The 13,852-nt window shown below is 31.0% G+C and overlaps 1 protein-coding gene across 1 annotated transcript; it reads right to left on the reverse strand.

Moving 5' to 3' along the window:
• Nucleotides 1-11,274: 11,274 nt before the first annotated feature.
• On the reverse strand, nucleotides 11,275-13,490 carry TRIADDRAFT_61182 (uncharacterized protein; the record flags this gene model as incomplete). The annotated part of the gene is made up of 5 exons (XM_002117133.1): nucleotides 11,275-11,381; nucleotides 12,091-12,142; nucleotides 12,468-12,677; nucleotides 12,849-12,908; nucleotides 13,254-13,490. The coding sequence occupies 5 exons, from the start codon at nucleotides 13,488-13,490 to the stop codon at nucleotides 11,275-11,277; spliced, it is 666 nt and encodes a 221-aa protein (XP_002117169.1).
• Nucleotides 13,491-13,852: the final 362 nt, after the last annotated feature.

Below are 13,852 nucleotides of genomic sequence, written 5' to 3' on the forward strand. Positions count from 1 at the left end.
AAATAAGATAATGAGATTTTTTTGGAGAATTATATTTAACGATTTATTTAGTAATAATATCTTTGTATGAATATCAGTCAATCATTAATAGTAAAAGAATCTAATTCTGATATATTAATTTCTTTTCATAACTACTCCTACGTATTAAAATTTGTGTTTCGATTTCCAAATTTTAAGTTTTATCTGTTATTAGAGTAGCATAGCACCGGTAAGACCTATAGTAAACACAGAGTTAGATTCACAATATCAGCTGTTTTTGCGGTTATTGTAGAACTACATGTCTATTAATTTTATCAGATTTTCATGCATTTCAGTAATGATAAAAATTTCGTAATGAAGTAGCTTTTGGTAGACAAAACATTATTTCATCAGCCTGGTATAAGTCACTATTAAACTTTGTATATGGATGTGGCTATCTCTTACGCTATCATCAATGCTTTGCTTAACGATTACGTAGAGTATGAATGCTATTAATTAATATACTTGGAAATATTGCTTAATTATGCCTAATATGATGGAAATAGAGTGCAAATAGTCTAAAAATTTAAATAATACCTAGATGATTCGGAGATTGATTAATATCGAGCAGGATCACCTTGGAACTTGATTGCATATGGGGTCTATAACACATTAGTAAAAATTAAGAATAGAAACTTTATTTATAACCTATTCTATGAATACTTCAGTAATGTAATTCGTATAGTCTTTATGGCAACGACATCTGGCTATTTTCTACTACCGTACATTTTATTGCTTTTGCTATAACTACAAGTTATTGTACTAAGCATTTAGGAATAGAGCTGCAATGACTATTGGTCAACATTATGTTAATTTGGCATAAAGTACAATCTAAAAGCAGCATGTCTTAAATTATTAAATTCGAATTATGTGACTAACTTGTGGCCCAGAAATGCAGAAAATATTTTTTAGTAAAAATCTTATAAAAACGGCGGAAATAAGGAATCCAATCCCTGCCAAAACTAAGGAGGCGATATTGAACCACATACTCAGTGCGACTCCATATACAAACATGAAACCAAAGCTCACACCAATATGTAAAACTGACATGGATAGGCTTATAATCGTGAATGCATAATAGCTATTCAGCTGTCCATTTGGAAAAGAAGGGATGCCACATATGTCAGTTTTATATTCATTTTAATTTAAATTTTTCGACAATTTATCTTATATTAATCTGTAGTAACAATCTAATTCAATTCAGTTTTATTACTCCTAATTTACCAAATGAAAATTTTTTCGCGCATTCTGATGTTCTACTATAGCAAAGATACCACAAACAATATACTTTAATAAGAAATCAAAAAATGAACACAATCCACGTTAGTATTGCCTGTAGAGGGTATATAAATCAAGGAAAAATGGCAGGACCATGCTTATAAAACGCATTAATTAATTAAACTCAGTGCATCTCTTTCCATAAGTTAAAATCATAAAATTTGATTGTAATCCTGAAGATAATATTGTTTACTTTATTGCTGCTTCTAGTTAAGTTATTCATATATAACAATATTAAAAATGCTATCGTCCTTTACCTACTCATATTAATAACTCTAAAAATCTGTAATTTTTATTCTTTATCAACCCAACTTGGGCGTTATTATACACTAAATTATTAAAAAATGAATTTATTATACCAAAATAAAAATAAATCATTAAGAAATACATGATACAGGCATTCTTTACGGCTAAAAATTACTATAAAGTTATTGACTTACGAAAAACCCTGCCCAAATGTCTGCGCCTACCCATGTTGTGGGATTATGGTAAACATAGCCTTGCAAATGAGAGTCAGGTACAGTTGTGGTAAAAATTCCAACGATGCCTAAGACCATGCTAGCTAGACCACATATCATTAAAACGATTGCAAGTCCAAATTGTGCTGGACGGAAATTAGAAGGTAATGATTTCCCATGTGGAATACAATATCCTGGATTCTCAGCGGGCAGATAAGAAATAACTTGAGGCATTTGGCTTTGCTTCGATACTACTGGAAGAGACATATTGCTATTCGATGAAGATGCTGTAGCTCTAAAGATTTTCAAAAAATAACATTAATTAAAATCAATGGCCAACTTTTTATATCTCTATAACAATAACTTCAATGAACCTCAATCTCCATAATCATGTAATAAGCTTGTATATTTCATAAACTGAATACAGTATTGCACTTAATGTACTGTTAAAAGTAAACTACTTGGTACACAATCTCCATAATAATGTTAGCTGGAAAAATGAACAAGTTAAAAATGGTATGATACATGATCTAAAAAAAGACAATCTACGTTTATTTCCACAAATTTTGAAATCTATCATAGTATAATGTATACAAATTTTACGTTAGATCTGTATATATATTCATATACATGATTGATGATGGCATCTATACCGTATTTAGATCTTGCAACTGTACCTTTTGCACTGCCTCTGCAAAATGAGCGGTTTAAAATTAATTTCGACTTAATAAAAGTTCCCTTTTATATGTTCCGATAATTGTATGCTCCTCCTTTTATCAAAATGGTACAGTGCGACAGCAACTGTAACTTTTGTCAGCTGAGCCTATATCATAATTTCGTTGCTATAGTATATTGTTAAGAATATGGTAATAAACCAGAGTTATTAATAGTATCATTTTTGGCATAGCTGCATTTGATCATACTGTATTATATGTATTTTTAGTATTCAGAGATTATCCAGAAATAGAATGTCATTACATCAGTGATAATACGCTGCGCGTTCCGTACTCCACTTTAAGCACTGTATATAACGGTTTTTACCTTGATGACATATCGGTATTAAAAGGTCTTATTAATTGTAAATAAATAATGCAGCAAATTAAACATTCGCATTGTTACCATTGTTTCATGCAAATAGAAGTTAGACTGCAATCAGCAAATTAAATTTTAAAGGAATATTGATCATAAGAGCCGAAGCTACTGTGTTACAGTATTGATTTATATTGATGCAAGCTGTAATAATGAACTATTTTATTAAATGAACAATAAAGGAATAATTTTAATGTAATTCACAATAGCTGCTGCAGTTTTGTCTCTATTGCTCCTGCTCACTTAGACTGCAAGCTCGCTATCAAAGAGAACTGCTCTATTCGATAGGGTCTGAATGGTCTCTTAAGTTATAAAAATTTTGTCGCAAATTCACGTTTTATGCAGTGTATGGTGTTCTGCATGGTAAAGACATTTATGATATCACGATGCTATACTGTGTAGTGCAACTACTGACAGCAAAGACAAATTTTTGTGGCACTTTTCTAAGACGCTTCTGCAACACTCTGTTAATTTCAATCAATTACATCATAGCTATTTTCATATTGACAAGCTGGAAGAAGAACTAGCAACCTCCGCATTGGAAGTACAATATTCTTAATTTTATACAGCTATTTTGGCATAAACTAACGAAAATAACCAATATTCTCTCTTAGCCCTTTAGTTTGCCTTCTTTACACCCTAACTCTTAATGTTGTAGAAGTAATATTCCTATCGATTAGACATGAATGTATAATGCATACTGTCACAACCACGTTTTTGTGACACAGGATCTCTACTTATCGTGTAAAACTTAGCTAAGTACGGTACAATCCCGACACTGAACAAGTGCTACTGGAACTACGCTTCCTATTAGAACACTAACTTCTCGGGTGTGGGACTACACTTCTTCGACCGTCACTAGGTTACTCGATTACACAAGTAGTTGAGCGTAGGCTTTAGAACAGATAACTATCACTACAGTTTATTCTTTTCTATGCCTTTCTCCTCGTCCACATGGCATCATAGTTAGCCTTTATATACTTTCTAAGATATTTACTATTTACATTAATCTCACGTAGGAGATCTCACAACGATAACCTCCTATCCAGTAATAATCTTACAACACGACTACAAATCGTGTCAGCATAAACAACTCTCTAACACAAAGGTTGCACATCATCAAGATTTATATTTATCTAGTCTATCCTCGTATTCGAATACATACAAAATAACTAAGGACAGTTGATCATCAAAACACCTTACTAACAAACATCATAACACATCAATTTCCATCAATAAAAAACACCATAACACTTCAATTTCTATCTATAACAAACACCATAACACTTCTAACTCATCACGGCAAAAAGGTACCGTGACACATACATTTAAAGAATTTCGATTATGCGTACTTTGATTTATTTGCTATATTTTATTAGTTGTTCCACAATTACAGCCAAGTTGCATATAAAGTCTATACAAAAATACGATTTAAAGACCAGTCAGCGATAGTAAGGTATTTTAATTTTTCAACAGAGCACTATTTCCATTTTTCTAATAATGCCCATAATCAAAGCTTAAAATAATATACAGTAATTCGCTAATATGTTGCCATGCTGCCTTGAGTAAATTAAAGTCTTAGATGGATAAATATACAGTACAGTCCTTTAGGTTTGACGCTACTGTCACGGTACGAACTACCGTGAAGAAATAGCTATCTAAATTTGGTTAATATAATATAGTGATATTATATTACAACTAGTTACTTACAATAGGAATTACTCTAATTATAAATGTGTTACAGTAAATTTAATGCTGTACTGCAATGTGCTCTGAAATGATTCTGTGAATGGACATATTGTAGTCCGACTGTAAAAAATTAGTTTGTAGATGTTCTCGCCTAAGTATTTTTATAAGAGGACTCGTGAATGTTAGCTGCTGTAGAAGGGTATATAAGCCCGTCAGATAATTGAATAAAGTAGTTCTCAATTGTCTAGTTGAGTTTAACGTAGAATCAAAGGCGTCTAAATTCTTGTGAGTAGGGATACTGAATCCCGGAGACTATAGTAATTTAGAGATATGTTTTACGTTATCCTTGTCACGAAGCTGGTTTGTAACAGCTACTCATATAATATGAAAAATAAAGTAGCAAAAACCTAGAACCTTAAAACCAGAAAATTGGCAACGTATATTGAATGGACACGTTGATATGGCTTAGCGCATTTCATACAGTACATCTCATATATTCTTACAATTATAGCATTCTCAATGTTAAAACACTGTAAATTTATAAACCACCATACTACTTAGTCTTTATCTTAGACGTTACTACAACAAGTAATCGTTGTCTGTGATACTGAACGCACTTGAAGCTAACTAAGCCGTAATTATTAAAGACGCATTATAGATGCATTTAAAAGCGAATATTAAAGTATCAAAATGATTTTCAAGTTGTATTACGGGAAGAATTAATTTTAACTATCGAATCATAATTCATTCCGTAATTCAAAACTGCAATTATTCATATTTAAATGCTACAAATGTTGTGAATTATTTCTATGACACTGATATTATCAATATCATTAAAATCATACGGATCACATTCAGCTGTTCGCTTTTGCCGATAACCGAAATTTGATTACTCTACTAAATGAAGAAATAACCTACCTATTGCTTTTTGCAATAAATAGGCATGTTTAGTAATTATAAAATAATTAATTCAGTAGATAACCTTAAATTGATTATATACCATCTGAAGATGTCGTCTAAATTAAGCTTAAATGTTGCGGTATGATTTTAGAGATCAATTATATCTAAATTACGGCAGCATCTAGGAAAATCAGTATAGAAATTTGAGCATGTTATTATGAATAAATGTTATATACATAAAAAATCATAGCCTAAATTTGTAAAGTATAACAGTCTCATGAAATGGTTCCTTACCTAGCAAGATATGGAAGTTAACACGTTTTATTCTGCAAGATTAAAACTATTTAATTTATACGCTAAATTACGGTAGATTTTGTGAAAGGATTAGATGAATATCGCTATAATAATGGTACCGGTACTCCTAATAGTGTCCATTCGATCAGAATAGTTTGTAGTATCTATAAAATAAACAGACCTTATCAAATTTTAAATATAATTCTGCTCCTTATCTTTTGATCGAAATTTTAGCGTAATTCTTACTGTGAGTATTTCTAAATGATTAATAATAGAATTAGAATCGATTTCGTCTTAAAATGAAAATGGACCATCATAACTCTCTGCTATGATTTTAAGTATAGTTCTCGTATTAGACTTTGACAGTAATCATGTAAGCACCAAATAAAGTAGTTTTGTCAATTTAGCCAAAACGTAATACCATTATTCGTGAATCATAGCACTAATAGTTGGACTCATCGGTAATTGCCCTCGAAAAGTAATTTACTCGTCCAGATATCTGTAACACTTTCCGTGAAAATTGATGAAATCCGTTAAACAAACTGATCACCAAATTATTATCACATTACTAAAATTCCACCAGAAACGATGATCAACGGTTCAAGTATCCAAATACTGGTAGAATGCTAAATTTGATACCCTTTGTAATTATATCTGATAAATTTACTAAGTATCGCCATATGTATTTGCTACTATGAGATACGGCTCTGAGATTTAAACCATTATATGTTTAAATGCCTTTTCAGTGGCAGTAGCCATCCGACTATAGGAGCCAAGAGATACTGTAATGTAACTTAGTATTGGTGATAGTAGACTGTTAGCCATGTTTAGTATAATGTACGGTAGATATTTATCCTAAGAGATATTTGGTAGCTATAACTATAGGCTGTAGTGGTATAGACTCTATGCTAGAGTACTGACGACTATTTACAGTAAGGTGTTGAGTTACTAATAAGGCTATAGGTAAAAATAGAACTGTAAATCATATATTAGGATATGGTTAATTCATTGTACTTTGGCTGGTGTGAATAATGTCTACTTAAGTACTGTAGTCGTATCAATATTGGATTAATGATGGTCCGCAGTAGAATAGTCTTACTGAGAATAATTTAACTATGTGTAATATAAGGTAAAAGGTTGCCATGTAGATTGTAGCTGCGAATACTACGAAAAGTATAAAAGCATGCAACTTTAGATTATTCTGTTAGTTCGTTGTAGAAGTCTTTAGAAGTAGTATTCGGCCAGAGTAGAGCTGTGTGTAGTTAATCTTTGTATAAGATTCAATAAAGCCCTTATTTTTCTAAAATTTGGAATTTCGTGATTGGTATATATCACAGATACAAAGCAACATGAACAGGTCATTAAATGACCAATTTTCCGTAGATTTAAGACTGCATGCATGAAACTTAATGGGTGACAGATAGACAGCTTGTAATCTTGCTATCTAGGAACTGCTGCTGCTTATTGAGAACTTAGAACTAAGCTCTACTAAATATCAATGAAAGTAAGAAATGATAAATTTATGTTATTAATATAGAATTACTTAGAGCAGTAAATATAATAGCTAGATGAATACGCGTATTAATCATATTCTGATATTAACGCATCGAAATAAATTCGTTATATCAAACTAAGTAGTTACTTTCAGTTTAAGTTTAGCCGGCATCTTATACAATAAATACTATTTAATTTTGATAGAATTTATAGCTTAGAGTACGGAACTATATCTAGCGTAATTTCTCTTGGTAAAAATTGGTTGATTTCTGAAAGCTACAAAACGATTTGATCTTTGCAAATTAAGTTGCAATTGTCGTCATAATAGTATAATATGTAGTTTGTATAGCTTTACTTTAGTTGAGTTATGGAATTATCAATTTATTATCTCAATGCTATCCGGTCACTGCCGCAGCCATCATTTGTACTATCAATTAGTGCAATGATGATTTATCATGTAAAGTTGATAAATTAACATCAAAGCTACTATAAATTTTATCATGACTTAGTAATGCAGAACTAGGCAACCAGCATTTCGCTTATAGCAAGCTATTGGACTAAATCTTAGTTTATACGGCCTTTAGTAAAAATTTTAAAGCAAGATGAACTGATAGTAGAGTACACGATTTATTGGAAGCTTTTATGCTCTGTGAGCGCTTCAGATATTATTTTATCAACATTTAACTTTATCCATTTCTTAGTTTAATTGCCATCAAAAAGCTCAGAAAAGTACTTAGTCAATATTATAACAAAGCTGTAAAGTTTGCAAACAGTTAGGACCTTCAGCTATAATACAAAACGAGCCTTTCGATACTGTCACAAAGAAATAAAAGCTGTACAGTGTCGGTGAAGAAAACTTCATAAAAGAAATGACAATTTTTAGGTAATTAATATATCATCGTGCTTTGAGATCTTGCAATCAGTACTACTTTCCGGAGAGATCTAATAGTAAAATCTGTACGTGGTCATTATAGCGAAATGGATGCCAAATTGCACTGCTGATAATACCAGGCTGATTATACTTAAAGCGTAGAAACGATTGACCTAAAATTGGAAAAGTTTAAAAGTGCGTACAAGTGTTATAGCAGATTTTATATTGATCATAATAAATATAACTTTTCGGGCAGGTCTAGAGTCATTATAGGCCCAAGTATGCAACTAAAGATATAATAAAAATCAAACTATCCATACCATTAGCTGGTTAATTTCATTATACCGTAGTATAACAGCAAAGATTCCACCAAAGATATACTGAGGAAGAATGCAAGAATATCAGTAGATCACCTAGCATTTCATCAATTAGAATAGAATAAATTCTGTATTTGTAATGAAAAACGATACTATAGATATCTAGGATTTGAAAGTACCACAATTTTATAATGATAAATTACATGGTACTGAAAAAATAGCCATATGGTTAACTGAAACTTGTACTATTACGTTAAATAGGCCTTATCAAGAAAATCCATAGATTAATATCTACTTACAAACAAGGTAATCCATAAATCGATCGATATTAATGTGGCAGGGGTTCTGTTAAATAAAACAATAGAGAAAACAAGACATCCAAGCAGGCAAAAGACAGACAAAATTATCATCAAAATGGTAATCTTTGATCTTGGGCAAATTCGCTTAGGTATAGATCGTTTGGGCATGCAAGATGGATAAGCAAATCGGCGAAGTTTCTTTAACTGCTTATCACTAAGTTCTTGGTCAAGTTCCGTAGGCATTTTTGACAATAAAAAATTTGTTTTAGCTGATGTATTCTTCGAATGTTAAAAGTTTTTTTTAAATGACTTTAAAGAAGTTCTCTCAATAGCATATGCAATGTTAGTGAGCTCAAAGAAATTGTACTCCTCTTTACTTTTACCAGTAAGTTTTATTAGCTTTTATGAAATACATAATCGCATTATATTCTCTAAGCTATAATAATGTAATTGTTATAATACCATAAGGGGTTTTAATTACCGTCTTGCCTGCCCAAAATAAACAATCTTAAAGATTTAGCATCTTTCCCAGGTGTTTAACATATTCTTAGATGACAATATGAATACATATCGGCCGGCAAAAATTATTTTAATTTTATAATAATATCACCAGCGCTAGTCAATATATCGTACAATATAGCGTGTAAAATTACTGCATGATGAAATCTGGTCGATCTATCTAATGTTGACATACGGTTATAAGAGGTATTACAATTAATAAAGGTATTATAGCAACGAATTCGTGAACATTCTAAAAGTACGATGCAGTCACGTGAACTAACTCTAGTTTAGCCTTATTGCATTAGTATAATATTTGAAAATATCGAAATTGACTGCATAAGTGATATCATATGCTCTATTTTAATTATTTAGTATTCAGAGAATTAAAGATATTAATTCGTGATGGAAATCATCATTTACGCTCACATAGGTCATGAAGGTTCTATTACGGAAAAGTTATGCTTTACACTAGAAATATCAAGAAATTGATGCCTTAACGATGGAGAGTAATAGTCTGTATGACTAGGTATCCGCTAGACATTTACAGGCTATTTTATCTAGATTTGTTGTAGTCTACTAAGACACATATTGACAATAGTAACTAGTTTCTGAACTAGTACATTTGATAACTGAAAATTAAACTATATAGCAAAATATACATTTCGTACGGCACTCCTTCCCAAAAAAGCTACGAACATAGTTCAACATGAAACACCACTTAATAACTACTTGCTAATAGCAGCTCAAAATTATAATACATCTTGTGGAATAGTAATTATGATAGCAAGACATGCAATTACTGGACTTTTTGCCATGCTTAAGCTCTCTAACGTATAGACTTATAGATTTAAGCCGACCAAATTAAATTTCTTTGCTAAGCGCAAAGTTTTCGCATCAGAAAGGCCAATCTAGAAAATAATTTAGATATTTAATCTTCTCGAATGCCGTAACGTTTAACATTACCAACCAATTTTATACAATGAATGCTGAAAACTTAGATTGAACTATCTATATTTACTTTATGGACATATTTACTCCTTGTGAGCTATTACTTAAACTTATCCTACTAGAAATCCTAGGCGTATATAAGAGATTTCAAATTTCTAACGACTGAGGATCTGTCGAAAAAGATATTAACCTGAAGGATTATTCTTATCCAACCTTAATTCTTAATTTATTTGTTACTGCACCTTCTATTCGGCCATCCACCTATAGCGATACTTACGAGTGTAAATGTTACTATTATTGGCATTAAAAATCTATTTTACTCTAGAATCAACTAAATTTTTGGTAAAATTAACTAATAATGAAAGGATTTATTATCATGTTATTCTCATACAGATTTGATTTAGATTTAAAGTTTGTTCGTTATGGTCTAACTATTATCGTATGATATAATACCGGTTTTATTATAACATTTCTGGCTTACATGAATATTAAACAACCTCTATAGCAATACAGTCTGTGTTTAGGCACTAGATATGTGCACAAGAAGGAAACACTGATATCAGGGGTTACACATCAGCTGGTAGTTTAATTGTGGTATCCAAAAGTCTTAAAATAATAAAGTGTTATTGTTATCGTATGATGATTTTATATCTAAAGGCTTGGGCTATGTCATAAACAATGTATCTGTTGATATTTATCCAACAATTTATAAATGATTCCGAGATACAGCAGCTGCTAAGTGTAATTAGTAACCTACTTAATTAAGTAGTAGGAAGTATCAAGTTCTTTCGTATTTTTATGAATATCACATACATAATAGGAAGTACAGATTAGTCACAATAGCAATTTATCTTCATTACTCCTTTTAGTTTTTAAGATATTGGCATCATACTGATACGTAATTACTGCTATATTGCTAGATCATCAATATTAGATTCTTTTAATTGAAAGTTGTCCAAATTCATATATTGGTTTATTAATAATAAGCCACATTACTTTATATACAATAAAATGAAATGTTATAATTTATTCATAAAATGCAGATAAAACATAGTAATGTGATGTATAACTATTGAGGATTTCTATTTATTGGCAGATTATATTTTAAATTGTGTGTACTAAACAAGCTGGGGTGGATTAGCAGACACTGGTTGAGGATACATCATAAATTGTCCATTTTGAGATGGTTGTGCATAAATACTTGCAGCAGGTGGATCAATATTTTCTGTCGGAAAAAATTAAAATTTTTGATTAGAGCGATTGCTCATACTTATTTTCAGAGGATCACTGATTATATAGTGTCAATTTTAAAATAAGTAAGAAACTTAATTCTGTTAGAACATAATATCATTCGAAAAGCAGAATCTTAGTAATTTACGTTCACGACTTTGAACTTTCTAACAGTGATTATATTTGATATTGCAGTAATTAGCACTATAATATAGAATAGTTCTTAAGTATTGCAAATGAAATTGTTGTAGTAATTAGACGAAAGCGATTTTATGTAGACTTTATTCAGGCATTCATTACGGTCGAGTACCAATAGTAGTGGTGAAGGAACTTGATAGACCGTAGCTAGGTTAAATTAAGATAAGTTTTCTTGAACGATTGACCAAAGTTTTTAAACTACAAACAACTGGATTAGATACTTACCAGGTTATCATTACATTGCAAAGTGATTCTAATGACTTTTACAACCTCATCAACTGCAAAACTTTTCTTGCTTTAAGCAGGAATTGAATAAATTTTAAAGTCATAGATAAAATGCTCTATTACAGTAATAATTATAATAGCTGCAGAGTACATCCAACTTGAATTTTCAGCCTTCAAAATATTTAAGAAATGCGCATACAATCTGTAAAGATATCGTTGCACAGGTACAGTATATCGCTACCTTAGTAGTGCAATATTCATAAAACTAGGAAATATTTTACCTGTTTGAATAGGATACGGTTGGAATATTACCGTTTGATTTTGTATGTTCCCCTAAACCATTAGCAATTACAACAGTTTGTTACATATTTTATATGGTACTTTATGAAAGTCTAATAAAATTCACAAGAACTGTCGAATTTGGTGATCGTTAACGTTTATTAAAGTCAATTTTATAATAGTGGCATAGATAATGAGTTGCAGCTAGCTTTATGATTTATAATACTAATGCGATATTATGGCATACGCAAATGGCAACTGAAGGACATTGATTATCTTGCGGTAATACTACCAGGATGCGTGTAAACTGCATAATATTTATCTTGATAGAAGGTGATGAGCACATAATACAAAATAAACTATAATATTTTTTACTTACACTTTCAGCAGGTCGGCAGTAGATTGTACGTGAAAGGATAATCATCATGGCTAAGGCTAAGGAAAAAACAACAACTCCTAAAAACATCGAGGCGATGTTATGCCAATACAAATAATGAGCACTGTGGGCAAACATAGATGCCAATGAAATTCCAAATTGGAGTATGGAGAAAAATAAGCTGATTATTACAAAGGCATAGTAAGAGTTCATCTGTAATAAATTCAAACGTTATTAGTTATTCAAGGCCCATATAGTATTCTATTAATAAGGCACTTTTAAAAGCTAATTATGGCGAGGGTATCTATATTAAAAGTCGCATTACTTAAAAGTATGTAACGCCATATCAGACTTGAATATATCAATCAATTGCATATATCTTACCAAATGGTGATTGTCTTTATGAAAATGAATAGTAGCTGCAAAAATTCCACAAATGCAATACTAAAGAAATTAAATATTCTTCATGAATATCATTTAATGTTAGGCCAGTTGTAAATGGACCTGTTATTTTTGTCTGCTGATATCTTGACGGTTCACCGATTACAGTACGATATTCATTGCACTACACGGTCGGTATACGAATTATTATTTATGAAATATGAATCAATACGGAAATACTGCCAAGATTTAAAAGTATCAAATTATAGAATGCTAAAGTTTATTCATCAAGAATCAATAATATCAAAAATTTACTATTCATAAGTATATTTTAGTTTCTATAATCTCAATAGAATCAAGATAATTAGCAACAGAATTCATATTTAACCGAAAATTAAGTCATCTTACCGAAATCCCAACCCATATATCTAATGCTATGACAACAGAAGGGTTGTAGCAATACCCATGGAAGCCGTATCCAATGCCACCTAAGATGATACTGACAAAGCCAATAACTGAAATGGTGATGCCGATTCCTAAAGATGTAGGACGCAAGTGCAATGGCAATAGGAAGTTGTTGTAATATCTTTGATAACTAAATGATTCTGGCTGGTACGGATGGTGCCCACTAATTTCAGCAGACATATTGGATTAAGTTACTAACAAATTTTATTGTAATGAAATAAGATAATTTATGGGCTAGAACCTGTGAAATTAAATCCAAGAGATAAAATAAGTCTTTGAACATTAGCATTCAATATCATAATTTCTTTGATAGTTTATCGTAGAATACGATTATATGATAGGTTAGGCTCGGTGATTACTCAAAATATCGGCAACGATCAATTGCATACGTAGTTAACAGAGTTTAAATTCAATCTAAGTATGTTTAAATCCTACAGCCCAGAGTACATATAGAATTTAATAAAGCACGTATTTCATTACAAAATAGTTATGAGCAACTGGTACGTCTTAATAATAATTCAAAAATATTTTTGATCTCTATC

The sequence above is a fragment of the Trichoplax adhaerens genome, genomic scaffold, assembly GCF_000150275.1.
Source record: "Trichoplax adhaerens TRIADscaffold_21 genomic scaffold, whole genome shotgun sequence".
Lineage (NCBI taxonomy): Eukaryota > Metazoa > Placozoa > Uniplacotomia > Trichoplacea > Trichoplacidae > Trichoplax > Trichoplax adhaerens.